Source organism: Choloepus didactylus, chromosome 19 (genome assembly GCF_015220235.1).
Source record: "Choloepus didactylus isolate mChoDid1 chromosome 19, mChoDid1.pri, whole genome shotgun sequence".
NCBI classification, from domain to species: domain Eukaryota; kingdom Metazoa; phylum Chordata; class Mammalia; order Pilosa; family Megalonychidae; genus Choloepus; species Choloepus didactylus.
The window spans coordinates 54,565,934-54,586,868 of NC_051325.1; the positions used below are offsets into that span (position 1 = coordinate 54,565,934).

Sequence of the window (20,935 nt, forward strand, 5' to 3'; positions counted from 1 at the left end):
CGCCCAGGCTCAATCCCAAGGGAGGACGTCTGATGCTCAGCCTCCGACACCTGCTGCCAGAAGTGGGTCCAATGGTGCCAGATCTTCTGATTTCCAGCATCAGCCAGAAATCCAACTTTTTATGAGCAGTCTCTGTTTGCATATGTTGGTATCCAGTGTCAACTGTTCAAAATATTGAGTGGGCCCAAGCCCACCTGTGGCCTAGCATCAGGCCTTGAGCTCTCAGCACGGTGCTCCCTCCCTGCAGCCTGAAACCTTCTTCCCCTTCATCCTTCAAGGCTCCATTCAAATGTCACCACCTCCAAGGAGCTGTCCTGGACTACCTGAGGCAGAGTGAGCAGTTTGCCTCACAGACCCTCACCCTTTCTCTCTATTATAGCCCTTTTCTCAGTAAACAGATAACAGTCACTAACATTTATTGGACTCACACTGCCAGGCCCTCGGTTTCATGCTTTACATTCATCATCTCTTTATGTTCATTACCTCGCAACAATCCTAGAAGGTTGGTTACTATAACCATCCCACTGTATAGGCACGAGAGGTTAAGAAACTTGCTTAATGACACACAGTCAGTAAGTGGCAGAGCCAGGATTGGAACCCAAGTTGTCTGGTTCTAACCCTGGTTAAACTGCCTCCCTTGAGAAACCAATCATTCCATATTGGTCTCTCCAAGCAGACTGAGAGCTCCCTGAGGGCAGGGCCTGCATTTCATCTCTCCCCATATCCAAGTCACACAGCCATCACTCAGGAAATATTTGTTGACTGAATAAACATCACTGCTCAGCCTGCCCTCCTAGATTTCTCCTAAAAGGCCCCAAGCTGGGGTTAGAATCCACTCCATGCTCAGCAACCCAGCTGGGGATTTGCAGACGGGCTCAAGAGGCGATGCAAAGCCTCTGCTGAGAAACGTCACTCCCGTCCTGGCCCTCAGAGGGGACAGGGGCTGGCCTTGCACCCAGGCCCCCAACAAGGCAATGATCCCTAAGTCTGCCTGCTACCTGGCAATACACTTTCCAAACCACTTTTGCTAAACCACTTTCGCTTCAATCCCTGCACAGGAGCCCCGGTTTTGGCTTCAGATGCTCATCAGTGATTCTGCCTCGCCTCTGGGTGCAATTTGCTCAGAGCCCAGGTCCTGCAGCTCCTGCCTTCTACCACAGCAGCTCAGCCGCCCGCCCCCACCTGCCCCTTGCTTGTCCGGGAGAAAAGGGGAGCTGTGGCAGGAAGGGGCAGGAGTGGGCTGTGGACGGGGTTATCCGGAACAGGAAGAAGACAGGGTGCGAACTGGGAGGTGGCCTCTGCCGAGACAGCACTTCAGACACAATAAACAAGCTCGGTGCCTTGTTCGTGGCTGGATCCAGGACCCCCGAGCCCAGCACAGCCCTAAAAGCATTAGTTCTAAGTTAAAGTTACACACGCGCAAAGCAGCAGCCCCCAGGGAACTCGGAGCTCGAAAACAATCGTCTCTTTGACTGAAAAACCACAAGGGAACACCCACGACATACTTCTTGATTAAAAAAGGAAAGTGAAAAATAAGGTTTTTTTTCTTCTTAATCATTATAAAACTAACTTGTGCCTGTCCCATCAAGTCACGACTTCCGTGGCCGCAGGCATCCCGAGTCACGCTGGTCCCAGGGACGAGGGGCAGAGAAAGCCTGGGCATATCCGAGTGAACTGAATTGGTCCTTCTTAATTGTCACTTCCTTCCTCCTTTCCTTTAGCACAAGAGAGCCACAGAGGAGCTGCCTGCGTCAGGACAGCCATGGCCTGAACCCCCAGGGCACTGCTCCTCCGAGAGGCTGAGGCCCACCCGGGCTTGGCCGTGCCTCAAAGCAACTGTGTCGGCTCCCACTTGACAGCCGTGCGGACAGTAGGCTAAGTACCTACTGCGTGACAGACACTGGGCTTGGGAGTGAGGGTGGAGCACTGATGTGCGGGTGGGAGGACGGATGGGTGGATGGATGGATGGATGGATGATGCAGCAGAGGAGGACAGAGAGAAGGGACAGAGGGAGGAAGGAGGGAGGGAAAGGAGGAAGGAAGAAAATATCATGCTATGAAAAAAAAAAACACACAAGTAGAGGGACAGAAGACGGCAGGGAGAGAGATGGCTATTTTGATAGAGGAACGAGGAAAAGCTCTTTAAGGAGGTGATACTTGGAAGTGTTTAAGGAATAACATGGCAGCTACTAGGGTACCAGTGGAGTGAGAAACAAGTAGAGGCGGCAGGAACCAGCTGACAGAGGGCCTTGCAGGTTGTAGGAGGAGACTGCGTGGACTAAGAAAGGAGCCGGGGATGGGGGGTGGGGGTGGGGGGGCTTCAGAACAGAGAAGTGGCCAGTCCACCTTGTGAGTGGATCCCTCTGGCTGCCGTGTGGGGAAGGGACTGGCGAGGGGCCTACGGCCTTGGGCCCATCACACATGTCTAAGGGGCTTGGTTTTCTCATTCGGAATTCATAGGGTTACGATGCATAATGCACATTAGTGCGTAGATAATGTCTGGGTATTGTTCAGGTTCAATAAATAACATATTCCAAACCCATGCTTTTAATAATCTGAGTTGTGCCTCTGCCAACTTAAATCTTCACAATTCACATCATCTTTCTGAGCCTCAATTTGGTCATGTACAAACTAATGATGATGATCCCTTCCTCCAGAACTAATTGTGAAGACTAAATAGGACAATTTTCACTCAGTAAAAGCACAGAGAAAGCACTCAGTAAAATGGCAGTGAAAGCCCTCAGTAAAATGGGAGCTGAAGTCCTCAGTAAAATGGTAACCAAAACCTGCAGTAAACTAACTGAATGAGACATACTAGTCATTCGACTAGATGGTTTCTAAGTATTCTTCTAACATAATCTTCCCCAAACTCTAAAGAAACAGCCTCAAGTCACTGGATGAATCAACCCCAGAGCTAGGAAACCATGCAATTTACGGTGAGCCAAGTTGAAGAGAAGCTGCAACTCCTACCTCAAAGACAAGAAAACTAAACACACGCGCTTCTACTTGGTGATACCCACTAATCTGAGTCATAGACTCTCCTAAAGGTGAGAGTGGGGAGTTTACTGAGCACTACCCTCCTGTCTTAGAGCCAAGGTTCTCACACCCCAGGGCGTGTGTGGGCCGAGGTTGCGCAGCAAGATTGAGACAGAGGTGAAAGCCGAGGGGCAACCCGACACTCCCCCACTGTCCCAGGCATGCAGGTCCATTAGAGGGCGGGAAGGAGAGGGCAACAGAAAACCCATCTGCAAGAAAGGAGAGTCTGTTAGTCTAGCAGAGATGTTTTTCTTGCTATCAAGAATTAAACTTGAATGCTTTAAGGGGCCAGGCAGGCACTGTAAATGAACTGAGAGGCCAGTGCTTTTCTCTATTAAAGAATTATACCACCAGGGCCATTGCTGTCGTATCTGGAACTTTTGTGCAGATTAGTAAGAGACATCTTTTCCTCTGTACGCTTTACAGGCACGTGTCAGAATATTGCCTAAATATATATGCAAACGCGAAAGGCGCCTTCATGAGATGCAGTGTCCTTGCAGAGTGCACAACCTGCCCAACTGTACCCACTGGCACAGAGAAGATTTTCCCAAGTTGTGAGCTGGGGACCTCTGTCTATACTCCATGATCTTATAAAAGGCACTGAAATGCCACAGCACAGGTCATACGGAAATCATACCCCATGTTCACTGTCACTACTTAACTCCTGAATCAGGCTGGCTCCATTCTTGCTCCAGTGGCCAAGGTGGACTAAGGACCTGAGGATTTTAAGTACCAGTGAGCTCCAACTCCTAAGGCTAACCTGTCCAAGGCAAATTTGTTTGTGTGTACAGCAGATACAACTGGTGACTCATGTCACATCACCTTATCCCCCTGACTCCAGCTGCAGTGCAGGGGTCAGTTCCCAAGCACAGTGGCTTCCCCTCCGGGCATAAATGCTTGCTCAGCCCACAACAGTCACAGCCTGGAAGGCGGGTGACCTTCCATAACGGGGGCAGGAGTGGGCACGTAAATGCCCAGCCTCCTGTGCTTCGGAGGGAGAGTTCCGAGGTAGATCCTAAGGTACCCCCGGGATCCCCCATTATCTACAGCAGGAACCAGCTCCATATGCCTCTTCACTGCCTCTCCCACCCCTTTTCCTAGTTTCTTGCCCCTTTCCTGGGATCACTGCTCAAGTGAATTACCTGCCCCCAAATCCTTGTCTCAGGCTCTGCGTTTAGGGCAACCGAAAGCAGAGAAACAGATTTTTTTCTGCCATGGAGCGACAGAAAATGTAAGTATCAGAATTCAAATTTTGGTTTGGTTAAAGATCTTCCTTGTCACTTGAAGAACTTGCTGTGGATCATCAAATTGGAACCCCAAGCCCACACCCAAAGGGAAGACGGCTTTGAGGCCCTTCCCTTCCAGGCCATGCCAGGCTCTGCCTGATGGCCCTCCTCTATGCTTGGCTCACTGCCTCCCACGCCACCTTGGAGAGGCCCCCCCAGCCTGGCTGCCTCGCAGTCCTCGTCCACCCCCAGCACCCGTGCCTTGTCTGCAGCACGCACAACCATCTGAAGCTTCAGTAACTTGTGTATCTGTCTCCCCCACCAGTCTGTCAGCTTCTCGGGGGCAGGGACGCAGTCTGTGTTGCTCAATGCTGTGGCCCCAGCACCCAGCCCAGTGCCTGGCACAAAGCTGGTACCCAGTAGACAGTTTTTGAATGTAAGAATAAACTCTCCTTTCTCTTCTGGGTTCCACTGACTTCTGCTGCTTCTCCTCTATGTGGCTTTTTCTCTCTTTCATTTCATTCATTCTTTTTCATTCTGCTTCTAAAAGATTCCAGCATTCCAAATTAAAGCCTAACCTGATTCAGCTGGGCTACACCTTAAATGAGGTGACAGCTTCAAGAGATCCTATTTACCACGGGCCCCACCCAGCAGAATGTGGACCAAGACCAAGCACATGTCCAATCTGGGTGCACAACTCAGTCCACCACAGGACCCACTCAAGGGGAATATAGAAAATGGGAAAAAGCAAAAAAGCAAAAAAAAATTGCAGACACTCACCAATCCTCTCCGTCTCCACTGCTTCCACCTGGTCCAAGCCCACATCATCTCTCCACTTGGGTAACTGCAATAACTTCCCAACTGGCTCCTCTGCTCCCACCCTTGCCCCTTTCAACCTCTTCTCCTTGCAGCCATCCTATTAATATAGAATCAGCAAAATTTTTCCTGTAAAGGGCCAGGTAGTAATTATTTTCAGCTTTGCTGGCCACTCTGTCTCTGCCAAAACTCCTCAACTCTGCCAGGGCAGCTCAAAAGCAGCTGCAGACAATGCAAATCAGCAGCTGTGTTCCAATAAAACTTTATTTACAAAAACAGGCAACAGGCTGGATGTGGCCCATGGGCCCTAGTTTACCAACCCCTGGATTAAAATATAAGTCAGATCACGTCACTCCTCTGCATAAAACCTTCCAGCAGCTTCCCATCTCAAAGAAAATCCAAAGCCCCACCACCATGGTGCACCATCTTACAGATCTCCTCGACTGTCTTCTCATTCACTCCCCCTTGCTGTTCTTCAAAGCACCACGCACACTTCTGCCTCACGGCCTTCGCCCTGGCTGTTCCCTCTCCTAGAGGACTGTCCCGCCAAGAGGGCCACGCAGCTCAGTCCCTCGCTGCACTCAAGATTCTGTTCCAAGGCACATCCTCAGAAAGGCCTTCCCAAAAACAGTACCTCCTCAACCTCTGCCTCGCAATCACCTTCCATCTCCCCTCCTGCCTTATTTTCCTTCTTCTTGCTTTTTATCACCAGAGAGATTGTCTCTTTATTTGCTTATTGTCTGTCTCCCTCCACCAGGAGGCCCAAACTTCCAGGACATCGTTCACCAGAGAGAGCGGGGAGTTCTGTCTGTTCTGTTCCCTGCTCTCTCTCCATCTCCTTGCACAGGGGCCAGCAAACTTTTTCTATAAAGTACAGATGGTAAATATTTTAGGCTCTGTGCCATACATCTCTGTGGCAACTACTCAGCTCTGCTTCTTGCAGCACTAAAGCAGTCGTAGACAATGCAAATAGGCATGGCTGTGTCCCATTAAAACTTTATTTACAAAAAAGATGGCAGGTCGGATTGGGCACACGGGCAGTGGTCTGACGACCCCTGTCCTATGATAGTGTGTCTCAAACTTTTATGTGCCTATGAACTACTTGGGGGTCTTGTAAAATGCAGCTTCTGACTCAGCAGGCTGCGGGGTGGGGCTGAGATTCTATGTTTCTAACAAGCTCCCAGGTGATTCCCACTATGCTGGTCCTGGACCAAACTCTGAGTAAGGAACAGCAGGCACGTGGTAGAAGCCTGGTCAACATTTGTTGAATAAATAAAAGATACAAGGAGAACCACCCACCATCCTACTCAAAACTCGTTGCTACATTTCAACCATGGCGCCATACTCTGGCTAATATATCCATTGTTCAGATCTAGTTACATCATTTTCTGGTGGCTGGAGGAAGGCTAGAGAGAGAGATCTGTGATAATGCCAGTGTGTGGTAAACTGTTACTGGTAGAATCTAAGTGGTTTGTTTATGGGTGTTCACTGCAAAACTTTGCGGTGTGTTTGGAAATTGTCCTAATAAAATGTTCTTTCATAATAAAATTTCCTTTGCCAATTTTAATATACGCTGATAGTTTTACATCACAAAGCCTTGGGGTCAGGTAAATCCAAACTTAATAAACACTTAGCTGATACAAGTTTCAAAACCTGTATTCACTAGAACAGTATTTTCAGTTTTATAAGAAATGTGCAAAGGGAAAATGGAATTCACTTAATAGAACCCTAAGTTCCACGGAGAAAGGTCTATTTGGCTAAAGGAGTGATGTCCAGAAGATCAATTAAGCTTCAATTCCTATCTGGAAAATCAAAATGCAATGCCCTTTTAAGAGTGGCAATAGTAACCGCCTCGGTCATTTATTGGGAATTTGCAATGTACTGGGCATTCGGCCAAGTCCTTTTTAAATTATGATGATGATGACAATTACAATAAATACAAGCACAAGAATACACAGAGACCACCTCTGGTCAGACGCAGGAGAACAGGAGACAGGGAGAGAAGGTGGCAGTCTGGGAACAGGTGGGAGGGAGACCTGGCTCTGTGTTCTCTTGTTCATTTTAAATTCTACACCCTGTGAGGGCGTTTCCTACTCAAAGATTAATTTCGAAAAGAAACCAGAGCAGTCTGCACTTGGTACTGTACTGAGTGTCGTGCCTGTAAAAAATCCTGCAAGAGAAGTAACATGCTTTCCAATTTTCCCTTGGGGAAACTGAGGCCGCGGGGCGTCATTTTATCCTCATTCGGGTCACAATGAAGTGAGAACTCGGCGGAAAGCCGGTTCTGATCACCGTCAGCACCTGAGAACGGACCTCCCGGAAGGGTGCTGAGGTCTCAGAACTCCAGGGCAGCTGCACAGGCTTCCGCGGGCCGCAGCCCCTCGCACCTGGACGAGCGTGGCCGACCCGACCCGAGCCCCCCGCCCCGGCGCACCTGCCCCACCGCCGTGCTTCTGCCGGCGCTGGGGGTGGGGGGGCTGCGGCTGCCGCGGCCAATCGCAGGGCAAGAAGGCAGCCACGTGGGCGGCGCACAGACGGCAGCGCCAGAGCGACGCACAACGTGATTGGATCCTCCAGCAGACAGGAGTTCGTTCATGAATTTAAAAAAAAAACACTTCAGCAGCAATAAAGGCCCCTAGGAGCTACCTGGAAAATTATCTCAGGGTCATCACAGCTTTCTATTTCTTCTTTGTGGCGGAAGTAGTTACAAGCATGGGCTTTGGAGTGAGGAGCCGGTGTCCAGTTCCTGCCTCTGCCACTTACTGTGTGGCCCTTAGGGAAGTTACTTAAACTCTCGGTGCCTCCAAGTACTGCCTAGGAGTACGGAAGGTGATATCCGCTACTACGCGGAAGGCACTTGAAGCACTGCCCAACCATGCCTGGATCTTGGCAAATGCTTTTATTTTTTCCTGGTGGCGTCAAAATAACCCGATAGAGACTCAGTTACGTTAAGGAGGGCAAGGAGTGGCTACTCTGAGCTTAATGAAGTATGCAAGCACAGAAAAAAAGACTGCAGGGAAATGCGCCAAAACAATAACTGCATTTCTCTCTGGGGGATAAATGGTGCCTTTTAGTTTCTTTTTTATATTTTCTTGCATTTTAAAAACAATGACTACATATTAAAGAACAGAAAATAAAAAATAAAATGAGTAAAAATGGAGGGGGTCACACAATTTATTATAAATATATACACATCTAGGTGCAAAAATGTGAAAATATATCATTTATATATGTGAGTGTGTATCATTTACATGTGTATGCATGTGAATATACATGTTTATGTGTGTGTGTGTATATATATACACACACACATATATATAATTTATATATGTGTATAGGTATTGCAAGTTTCACATCTAATCTCTTTCTTTGGAGCATTTGTTTCTCCAAGGCTCTGGAGGCTTTGTTTTCTGCCTGTTTGAGAGAAGGTTCTCCTGATGCTCATTCACAACCGTTTATCTTCTAAAGTGAAATGAGAGCACCCCTTATCATTGGTGTAGCTTTGCTATGAAGACATATTACCATGCGTCCTTGGTTCACACCTCCTCACCTGTCTACACCCCCACCCTGGCAGCCCCTCTCCTTTTCTCTGCCCAGTCACCCCTGGAGACCCGGCCCCAGCCCTGAGTCCTTTGCAAGCCTCCCCCTGACCACTCAGCCTTCAGTCAAGGTCATATACAGGGGCCGCATCTAGCCCCCAGGTGCACTGGGTCTGAACTGCACTCTTTTTAAATAAAGTAATCACCGGTGGTTATAAATCACGAGACCAGTATAGACTAGGAGAGGATGCTGAGGCAGTTCCTTCCCAACTTGGCCCCAGAACACACACCGTGCACACTCCATTCTGCTATACCCCACCTCACCCTCTCTTGAGCCTCAGTTTCCCCATCTTTAAAACGGAAAGGGCCGCATCAAGGCACCCCTAGAAGATGCTCAACCGTGAAGATTTGGCCTTTCCCAAGGCTACAGCCTCCTGCAGACCACCAGCCATGCCCATGCCTCTCACTCAGGCACCTCCCCAAAACTCTGACCACCATGGTCCAGCCGCCACCCTTGGGCCCGGATCCCTGCAGCAGCTCCTCACAGCTGCCCTCCGCCCCCCTCATCCCCTACAGTCTGCTCCCATCGGCTCAGCTGCCAGAGGGATCCTACTAGACCCTACACCAGATCCGTCCCTCCTGGCTCCCACCCCACTTGAGCACAAATCCTGTCTCCAAGGGCCGCCATCTGCCTGCCCCCAACCCTCTCAGCCTCCATCTCCTCCTCTTCTGCCCTGGCTCCCTGTGCTTGTCCCACCCAGGCCCCTCTCTGTCCTTCGCTCACACTGGACTTCGCCCTGGCAGGTCCTCTTCCTGGAACTCTCCTCCCCGGATGCCTGAATCTTCACCTCCCTCACCTCCTTCCTTGCCCAAGGGTCACCTTCTCAGAAAGGCCTCACCTGACAGCTCTATTGAAAATCTAACAGGGCAGCACTCCCAATTCCCCTTGTCCTGGGATTTATTTCCCAAAAGTACTAATCACCTCCCAACATACTTTTTAATTTTCCTATTTGTTAGATTTATTGCTTGTCTCCCAGCAACTGGAACGTCAGCTCCATATGGAGCAAGAGCTTCTGTTTGTTTTGTTCACTGCTGAAGGTATCCAGCACAGAGTAGGTGCTCAGTAAATACTTTGAATAAATGAATGAATGAACAAATGAACCCCCCATGACCTCAGAACAAACTTTGCTGACACATGAGCCGCCTGATCAGCATTTCATTCCGCTTTTCCTTTCCCTCTCCAGAAGGCCTGGTTGAACCCTTCTGTAAGAACAGGCAAAGCAGCCCTGAGTGGGACAAATTAGCATCCGCAAGACCTGCTTCCTGTTTCATGTCTTGAAAGCAGTGGGGGGTGGGCCTCACCGAGCACAAAATTTTATTAGTCCAATAGAAGCCAACATGTCCAGTCAGTGGCTGAAGAAACACCACTGAGTGTTACGATTCCAACTTTACCTAGTAAAGAGAAAACCCCGTCTGGCTTCTTCCTTCCCTTTCTTAAATATAATTTACAGTGAGTCACAGATAGTACAAAAGCTGAAACTCAACAGGATGCAAATCACCGCCCCATCATCTGTTTTACGAGTGAAAAGGTAGACACTTTACCAGCCTCCTCTGGCTTGGGAGACAGTGACCTGGGCTGGTGTACCCCCGGCCCCCCACTCCTCACCTGGTGAAGCACCTCCCTGTTCCCTGGGATGAAACAGCGATTTGGTTTCTGCATCTACAAGGATTTTTTCCTAAAGGAACTACCCATGTTTTTTCCATGTAGCTGAACATCTGTGTGAAAGAATCAAGACCATTGTCTTTGGAGGTGAATGCTATGGTTAAACCTTCTCATACATGGATTCTCTGACTTTCTGGTCATTCTTTTAGTTGAAAATATGTCCCAGAGAGGGAAGGACAACTTTTTTTTGCAAACGCTGGCACAAGGATGGATCAGAAGTTTAACGAAGTGCCCTCTGCGTAGAGTTCCTGCTCAGGGCCGTGGTCAAGGGTCTAAAGCAGCCAGGGAAGGGAGTAAATGACAGTGGCATTATACAGGCCATTCTCAACTGGGCTATTATTTGATCCCATAAGCCGAAGAGCTATGGAAACGCTTAAAGTCCAGTCTTGCAAAGCTGCCTTTGAATGGAAGTTTTGTCTGTCAAAAGACCCTGGTATCCTGTCCTGAAATAGAATGAGGAATAGACAGAGGCACGCTGCCAAAAGAGTGGTGGCTCTTTTGAGGTAAATCAAGTGGCCAGTGAATTAAGATTCCCTGTTTCTCCAGAACAAATTTTAGACTCATTCCATTGCAGTGATTTTTTTAGTTTTTTGAGGAGAAACAACCTGGATCTGGCAGCAAACAGTGCACTTTCCTCACCTGGACAATTCTTAGAAATCATATAAATATAGTCCCGCCCGTATCTCCTTTTCCAGTCGATAAACCTTGAGGTAGCACGGTCCTTACTGATCCCCAGAGGATGTGACCCAGCAGCCTTGAGCCAACTCTAAACCAAAGTTTGAATTAGCAGCCAAAACTTACAAGTAAGAAATTTCCTGTTAAAAGTTCCGATTCCTAGCCCATCTTGAAAACGTCTGGAAAACTTAGCAACGCTAGGTCCGTATTGCCACATGTCACGACTGGCAGGTGCTGAATAGGGGCCACCTCCTTGAGACAAGACACACACCTGCTGTGGCCTGGCCCCCACCATTCTCTTTGAGCCCCCATTTGGCCAATTCAGTCATTTCCTTTAATTAGCTATCCCCACGAGCTTGTCAGTTTGTGACCCTGGTGACTCCAATCTCTTTTTTGGTTTGCTCCTTAGTCCATTGATTCTGGAGAAATGCAGGTTGGTTTTAAGGGTGCAAGAAATAAAACCTTACAAGTGGATCCTTGCAAGCCTTCATGATTGAGCCTGTGGTCTTCTGCTAGTACACAGGCCTGAGAGTTAGCAAGTCCAGGATTTTGCTTCTGAGCTCCAGGCTTGTATGTCCAACTTCCTATGTGACATCTTTGCCTGGACACCTCATAAATCCTGCGCACTCTCTATGTTCCAAACTAAACTCTTGATCTTTCCCCAAAATGCTCCTTCCTCTCCAAGTGTGTCCCACTGAATCATCCACCCAGTTTCTCCTTCATCTCCCATATCCAAGCCAGCATCAAGTCCTGCAGAGCACACCACAGAATGCAGCCCGCTGCCCCTCCCTGTCCTGCCACCCCCCAGTCCACACCCCCTTCCTTGCCGTTTCACCACTTGGCCCCACCACAGCCTAATAAGCTCATCCCTTTGCTTTCTCCCTTGACCCCCTCTAAACCTGTCTCCAGAGAGCACCTGAGTGATCTTAAAACATTAAATCAGAATCATGTTCCTCTCCTACTCAAAATCCATCACTCCTTCCCCTTGCCCTGGAATAGAACCCTGGCTCCTTACCTTGGCTTATGAGCTCGGCACTGCCTGGCCCTGACATCCCTGTCACTCTCCAACGTAAACTTCAGTGACACTGACCTTCCTTCAGTTCCTCGAAGACACCACGCTCTTCCCTGCCTCAGGGCCTTGGCACGTGCCACGCTCGGGGCCTAGAACACTCCCCCACTCCCACCAAAAGAGGGACGGAGGACGTCATTCGCCTCTCTGCTGGCTCTCTCCCCTGCTCCAGGTCTCAGCTTATAGGTCAGCTCCTCAGAGAGGCGCCCCCTCTCCAGGACGTCTTCCAAGTACCTTCTCTTAGTGTGGTTCATTTTGTTGGAGCAGTTACCCCCAAGCTGTGAATCTAATGGATGAGTTCCTTATCAGCCAGCACATCTTATCTTAGAATCCAGGTATAAGCCTGGGAAGCCGTTGTGGAGCACCTTCTCTGGGCTCCCAGTGCTTCCTTGACTCACCCACACCTCAGCAGCAGTCACACCAAACCATCCTCGTCTGCATCCACCTCCGACAGCACCTGAGCCCCATCAAAGCAAGAACCGTGTCCACCTCACCCGTCATCACACCACGCTGCCTAGCACAGGTTGGCACACAGTGGGTTTTCAACAAAATCCTCGCCAAGCAAATGAGTCATGAGATGTGGAAAGTACTTAAGGTTTGGAGGAAAGTTTCTTCCAAGACCAAGTGATGTTCAAGGAAAAAAAAGAAACAGGAAAGCATGACCTATGTTTAAGACTTTTCATTTTATATTTAAGAAGAGAGAACTAAATGGTTTGCATTTCGTTTTTTTTTCTTCATTTGCTTTTTATATAAAGAAGCAACATAATGCCAGGAGGCATGCAAAAAGAAATTGCAGTTCCACAGTGTGGCAAATAAAAAGTAAAAGAGTAGGGACCAAATAATTGAGAGGGGAAAAGAAGCCGTGGTGCAATACAGAAATAGAAATAGATATAGAGACAGAAGGAGAAAGGAAGAGATCAAGAGAGAAACCAGCAGAAACACTGAGGCAATTTACAAAGCGGGGCTCCATCACTCTTTTTGGAACAAAAAGAGCAACCCTCCAGATGTCAAAAGGGGTTTCGCACCTACCTAAAGGTTAAGAGCAGTAATCATGTTAAAGTCCCCTTCATTTTTCAAAGAAGTTTTAAAAACTGACCTCCGGTGCTGAAAATCAGGGACTAACACATTACATTTTAAAAAGAACACAATCTATTCAAGGATAAAACAAAACAAAACACCATCCCACGTTGTGTCTTTTGTGGATATGGCTACAAATTTCCAAACCATATACTAGGCTTTCAAAGTGACAGGCAAGAAAGACGGGTGAGAACTTTCAGTGCCGAACTGCACATGTCTTTTGCGCTGTGCATCCAGCTGATTCCATTTTCTAGAAATTCCCATGACCCCAGCCCCTGCTGAACAGGTGAGCTGAGCCTGCACATGGTACAACCTCCCTGACCACAGCTAACTAGACCAGCAGCAGCCCCCTCTCCAACCAGGGCCAACTAGAATCTCCCCAAGAACGAATGTTTGGGCTCCAATTAGCTGGTGACTGGTGCTAGAACTGGGAGAGCATCTAAAATCTGGGTAGGCCTGGGGCATGTGGGGTTTTTCCACGAGGCCTTCCCTGCACAAGTGGTCTGCGGAGAGACGGGGAAGATCAGGAGTTCGGCAGTGAGTAACACCAGGCAATCTGGGTCCACATCCCTGGTCCACCACTTCATAACTATGACCTTGAACGAGTTCCTTGACCTCTCAGCTAATTGTAACCTACCTTGTCGGGCTCTCATGAGGACTAGACGTGTTAGTACAAGTGAAGCTCTTGGAACAGGGTCTGGCATACAGTAAAACTCCATGAGTGCTAACTTTTATCATCATCATCTTGCTAAAATATAAGTTCCACAGGGGCAAGGATTTGGGACTGAATTGTTCATCCTATATCCCAGAACCTGAAACATGCCTGGTACATAGTAGGTATTCAATAAATATTATTGAATGATCCGTGAATGAAAATTCTACACTGAAAGAAGAAAAGACATGGAAACAGCCTCCTAAATGCTCTCCATGGCTGCCTTCTGCCTCCCTCAAATCTGCTCTCCACTGAATGATCACAGCAGGGTCTTGCCAGAGCCTAAGTCAGATCACCTCTTTCTTGCTTATGACCTTTCAGTGGTTATCCCCATCTTCAGGATCAAGACCAAACTCGTCCATGGCTTCCCAGGTCCCGCACACTCTGGCCCATCCCTACCTCTCCCACCTCTCCCTCCTGCCCTCACACTCCAATCCCGCTGGTCCTGAAATTCCCCTGGGGTGGCCTCTTCAGTCTGCCACGGGGCATCTGCACATGCTGTTGTGCTGAGGGACCCTTCAGTTCTCAGCTCCACTCTCTCCCTCAGGGAGGTCTTAGCCAATGCTCGTCCCCACAGCAACCTGCACTTCTTCATGGCACCTGCCACTGCTTCTAATTTTACCATTTGCATAATTATTTAATCAATGTCTCACTCCCCACTAGACCATGAGCTCCATGAAGAAAGAGACCATAGCTGCTTTTTTATTCTCCGGTGTATTTCACCACTGGGCACAGTACACGGCACAGAGCAGGTGCTCATCAAATACATGATGAATGAATCTACTTCTTGGGGGAGCAAACAAAGGAAGCTTGGACCCTTATTTCCCAAGTCCAGGTTCTCCTTAAATTGAATCTCCCACCTCCTCACACGGTTCTCTTCTCCTCATCTGCTGTGAATGAGTTCCTCTATCTTACTCCCAAAAGTTTTTACTTAAACACATAGACTAATAGCAACCTCTAAGCCAGCAGGTTCCTTTCCTAGAAGAGATTAGTCTAGAGCGATAATGACATGAAGACAAATTTTTTTCCACAAAGCAACTTCCAGGCTGTGACAGGGAAACTGGTCCCAGACTACCCCTCCCACCATAAACAACTCTAAAACAGGACAGACGTACACAAGACAACTGCTTTTAGGTATTAGGCAACAGGTGGAACAAGACTGTGGCTCCTGAGGGAAAGGAAACATGAGGTGAACCCATGGTCACCCAAGCTCTCTGCCTAGGACAATTTTCCTACACACATGGTGGGATGTTGGAGTTCTGACCCAGCCAAAGTGGAAAGACCTCCCCACCAGGCATCCACAAAAGTCATGCCTTAGGAATTAGGGCCATGCCTTAGTATAAGGGCTAATCTAGACCCACCCTAACAAAGCCCAACACCAGGCCTCAACAGATCCACAGGGGAGACAGTTTGAAAGCTAAGCTCCATCAAGTAAGAACGGCATGGGAAGCACCTTCAGCTTTCTACAGATCCATCCTAATGAAGTATAAATTCAAGCCCACACAAGTTTAAGGTGATCAGCCAGTAACTGGACTACCATCAGAGGAAGAAAAGCCAAAGTATCTATAATATACAGTGCACATTATCATCCACAATGTCAATAAATAATCTACAATTACTTGACATGCAAAGAAACTGGAAAATGTGAATTACGGTCAAGAAAAAAAAAGCAGCCAATAGAAACAGACTTTAGATAGCTGAGACATCAGATTTAGCAAAAGCAACCGCCAGGATTCATAAGTTCCTAATATTATCATAGAAGACTTTAACCAGGGGTATACACCCAAATCACCTATGGAGTATCTGGGGTTTTATTTTTAAGAACAATTGTCTGTGCTCCACCCAAGTAGTTTCTAATTAAGCAATTTCAGGGAATGCTCACAAATCTTCATTTTTAACAATTACTCTAGAGGGTTCTAAAGCACACTGTGAATTAAGAACCAGGGTTTTATTGTGGGACACTTCTATACGTTAAGGCAAATTTTTTAAAATTATATTAATTTAAATGAATTGAAGGTTCTGGTTAATTGAGCTGGTTGGTGGGTACCAGTCAGCAGTTCCTTGTTACCCAGACTCTACAATTAAGAATAATATTTCAAGTCTCATTATTTTGGTGGAAAAAAGCATATTTCTCTACTTATTTTGAAAAAAATATTTAAGGTTAAATCAAAAGCCACAGACATAAGAGATATTTTGTTAAGAAAAAAATAGGTGGAAATACTGATGGAATATTAAGTAAAAACAAAATCTGAGTACAATACAGTATCTTCACTATAAGATCAAATATATAAATATATAGTGATAGAGAATGTCATGTTTATGAATAGATAAAAGGCAAAATGAAATATATTGAAATATTAATAGTGGTTATTTTAGGTAGTTTGATTATGTGCTATTTTAATTTTTCCTACTTTTCTGTATTTTAAAAAAGCATATTCTTTTTTCCTCAATGGATTCTCATGTAAAACACAACATGATGGCTGCAGAGACTTGTCAACATACAAACCTTTGCACAACTCTAGCAGCTTCCCAATCAGGAAGAGAGAGGAAGAAGTACCCTGAATGTGAATATCATCTCTATCTCTATTGAGCACAAGAAGATTAGCTGGATTAGTTTCTGATACTAATTCCATCTCAAATTTCCCATCGCTCAGAAGAGTAGGAGGCTGTGACACACTTTCAGTCAAACAAGCAACAGGCAGTGCCTTAACACAAACAGATCACCCAGTAACAAACAAAGGACAAAGAAGGAAAAGAATTCAAATCCATACCTGGACCACAGGGTGGCCACCGGTTGGAGCTTTGACGGCACCTCGGCTACCTTCTGTCTCATAGTGGGCCCGGTGGTGTGGCTTGGGCTGCACCTCGATCCGCAGCTCATAGGAGCCCGACTGGCTGGACAGTGGCCACTCAAGAGGAGGGAGGGATGCAGTCACTGGGATGCTGAAGGGGGAAGAGAATCAGTCGTGTGAAACCTGTACAATAAATGTAAACGGCCCCTCTTCTGCAAATCATGTCCAACAGGCATAGGAATAATAAAGTGTGTTGGGAAAGATACAAATTTCCCTGGCATGCTAGGTAGAAGCCTTCACAAGACAGAGTTCATCATTTTCCTTTGCTTTCTCTTCCATCTTGATGAAGACAATGTGACTGTTATCTTAATTTATGAAGCTAATCTCAATGTATGTTAGTTCTATCATGTTTCTGTTATAACTTCTTTTCCTCTGGGAATTTTGAAGAGCATCCACCTTCCACCTCTCAAAAACATCCCCTAGCTAGTATATTTCCTTTTCCAGAGGAGTGAGTGTAGAAAAATGAAACTGGAGTGGATCAGGGGACCCATAGGTATCACTAACTTAAGCAATTTGAAAACTTAAAAACTTTGAAAGTTTCAAGTGTGACTTTAAGCAAGCAACTTCACCTCTCTTATCATCAGCTTCCTATAACTGCATGGAAAATGGCATCTGAAGGTTGTTTCAGTTCTTCTTTCTATGGCAGATGATCTCAATGTACATTTTGAGAAAACGCCATTTCCAATCACAGTCATTATTACTTATAGGGTCAAAATAGAACATCTATCCACAGGGAGATGTCTGGCCTTGGTAAGGACGAGCCCAACCACTCAGATCTCTATTCTGAAATGAGGAGTAGAGGTCAAGAACTTGACTGAGTTACATACTCAGCTTCAAGTTCCAGCTCCACCACTAACTACCTGTGTAACTTTGAGCAAGTGCCTCTAATTCCCTTAGTTTCTTCAACTGTAAAATGGGGATACTAAGATCATGTAAAGTGCAAAGCATACTAAGTACTCTATATAGCAGCTATAATTTTTCCTGTAATACATTATATATTTCAAATGAGTAGTTATTTCCTGTAGATTACCCAGCTTAGTTATGCTATTAGATATGTGTACCTTCACATCTGAAGTCATAAGCTCTTTGAGGGCATGTGGTAAGTTTCACTTTCTTACAGAGTTTCAACATACACATCAGGTACATGATACGTGGTTAGATTTACAGTAATTAAGAGTTCACTGAGGTCTTGGAGATCTGTCTAGACCCTTCCTTCTTATCCTCAGAACAGGTAAAGACCTTTTCCCAAGATCACAGAGCAAGACAAGGCCAAGGCTCCAACCATGTCTCTTGACTCCTAGTCCAACTCTCCATACACATCCCCACTCAGTCTCTTATCTTACTCATTTAGTAGAAATAGCTCCAAGAAAATATTGCATTTGTGGAATATCTCAAGACCATGCCTGACATTCAGTAGGTACTTAGTAAATACTCATTGAAAGGATGGATGGATGGATGGATGGATGGATGGATGGATGGATGGATGAGTAGTTTTATTCAAAGTATATTCAAAGTAGCTTTGAAGCGGCAAATGCATGGATATGTGTCTCTATGTCCTGATCTGGCACATATGGTAGAAATCATTAATCCAATCAGAGTGTCTTTTCCCACTAAGCCCTGAGCTGCTAGAGGCTGACATTATCAATTGGTCTCAGTTAAGGACTTGCAATGAAATCATTCTACTCCTTCTCTATCAAAGGAGTACCAAGGGGGGCCTGAAGGGGTAGCACCTCCAAAGCTCCATCAAGTGCCACAGCCCAACTTAAACATCCAATCTGAGTTAAAATACTATCCTCACTATGCAAGCAAATCCCCATCCCTTCTTCCCAACCAGATTGCGTCTTACAAAGAAATTCTACAACCATCCCTGAAGTCTTAGGGTATCCAAAGTGCTTTTATTTCTACCTTAGTTACAGTACCAAGATGCCTTCAAGTTTTCGCCTATAGCCAAGGAGCTATGTACATTAAATACCCTTATTCTTACCATGTATTTAAGTTTAAATTTTTAAAACGAATGTTTACAAAATTAGGCTCATAAAAAACCACTTCAGTCCTGTAGTAATATCCTTTGAAGTGTCAAAAATTTAGTGAGTAGAAGATTCAGTAGGATATCTCTAAGTATCAATTTTTTTGGTTCTGGAATAAGTCTTTGGCAACTGAAATACAATCCTAAGAACTGGACCATCCTAGCCAGTCTGAAATGCTGCATTTGAATTCCAGCTCTCCGAGATGAATGGTAACATAAGACTTCCCTGGATGTTCCACCCTCTCAAACTTATCATAGAAAATTCTTGAAAATATTGCATTGGCTGGCATGGATTGGCCAAACCCCAGAACCTCTCATATCAAGCTATATAATGGAGAGGGAAGGATTGTTTAAATAATAAAGGCCAATATGTATGTATCATAACCATATTTTATATTAATGTTCCTCCCCACTCCCAATCATTAAATAGAATCATGTTGTAGGGATTGATTTGTAGCAGAAAGAATAAAGAGTCAGGAATCTTGGATTCTAGTTCCCAGCTCAGTCATTAACTTGCTGGGTGATCATGGGCAAGTCACTTCACTTCTCTGAGCACAGGCTCTTCTTCTGTACCAGGAGGTAGTCTTCAGCAGAATTTCCTCAGGTGAATCTGTGGCACCTGAGTTACAGAACTCAGAACACTCTGGCCATAGGAACTTAGAAATCACTGCACATTTTGTCCATGGGTAGGAGGGGCCCAGGGAATACTAGGACAGGACATTAAAGGCTCTGAGAAGGCCTGCATGAGGGAATCTATTAACTGTTTAACCTGAAACTCCTTTTCCTAAGGACATTGATTGATCTACTGGGGCACTGGTGTTCTCAGAACTACTCTGGAGGAAACACCATACTGGGGCACCTCCTCCAGTCCACTTGAGTCTGGTGTGAGGCTGAGCAAGGCCCAGTGGGCGGGGACCCCAGCCACATTCAACCCCACATCAGACAGGACAGCCCTATCTCAATCTATTTCAGTCTTCAACCCAACATTTTATTCAATATTTTAGTCTTCAACTCAATACTTTCAGCCATTGGAGGCTTCTACTTGCTAAAAGCAAAACAGTTTGGAAACCACTGGGATAATGGTAACAACATAAGACCCCAGATTCTACATCTAAAATGGATATCTTGATATCTCCATGCCTCATTTTTCTTATATCAAAATTAAGATAAAAAATAATACCTACCAAGCTGGGATTATGTGAGAATTAAATGACATATACCTAAGAGTAGCTAGAATTGTCCCTGGCACGCAGCAAGCATGCTTAAATGTTGGTGCTTATTACTAGCGTTACTCTAAAGACTGCTGTGAGGTCACTCACCGAGCACAAGGCTTGTCAAGAGGAAGCACTTCCTACACATCGATGTGCAGGCCGTATGCCAAGAGCATAACATCCATCATCTCAGCTCACCCTTGCAAAAACTCCCCGAGGTGGGTACTGCTATTATCCTCATCTTACCGAAGTCAAACCAAGGTCCTAAATAGTGCTCAGTAAGAAAGAGTGTCCTCATCGTTTAACAATGTCTGCCCTGGGCATGGCATCAGAAAGGTGCTCAGTGAGAAAGAAGATCCTGATTGATTAGCAATGTCTACATTGGGCACAGCATCAGAATTTAGCACAAGAGATGCCCACGATCCCACAGCCAGTGAGTGATTCAGATCCAGTCCTGAGACCCCAAAGACTAACTACATGCTGGTATCCACATCTCTTCAGTTTGCTAAGATTTTTAAGTTCCTTGAAGATAATGCCTCGCACACTTCATTTTTTTTTTTTAGGGCCTCCATATCACCAAGTACAGGGCTGAGGCACATAATAGATACCAACAGACACCAATTCCTCTTATGATCATATAGATCTCATGTATTAGGGCTTGCTATGTGTTTACTAGAATGTCAGCTCCATGAAGGCAGAGATTTTTGCCTATTTTGTCCACCACTGCATCCCTGCACCTAGGACACTACCTGACCTGCAGCAGGTATTTAACAAGGACTGTTGAATGAATGAATGAAACCATCCAGGGCCCATACAAGCCATCACATACATCATATGACTGGCTCCTCATAACCACCACCTGGTGAGTCAGGTACACTCATGGCACCCATTTTGCAGATGAGGAAACTGTGGCTCAAGCCGCAGAGCCAAGATTTAACCCCAGTCCACCCAACTCTGAAATCCCATACCCATAA

General features: G+C 46.3%; 1 protein-coding gene across 3 annotated transcripts in view; it reads right to left on the reverse strand.

The window, feature by feature from the left end:
- The window catches only part of NFATC2 (nuclear factor of activated T cells 2), a 150,553-nt gene that overhangs the window by 107,754 nt on the left and 21,864 nt on the right, over positions 1-20,935 (reverse strand). For all 3 annotated transcript variants that reach the window (XM_037810989.1, XM_037810990.1, XM_037810991.1), the window contains exon 3: positions 16,644-16,815. In XM_037810989.1, the coding sequence (XP_037666917.1) occupies positions 16,644-16,815 (172 nt within the window). The remainder of the gene's footprint in view (positions 1-16,643; positions 16,816-20,935) is intronic.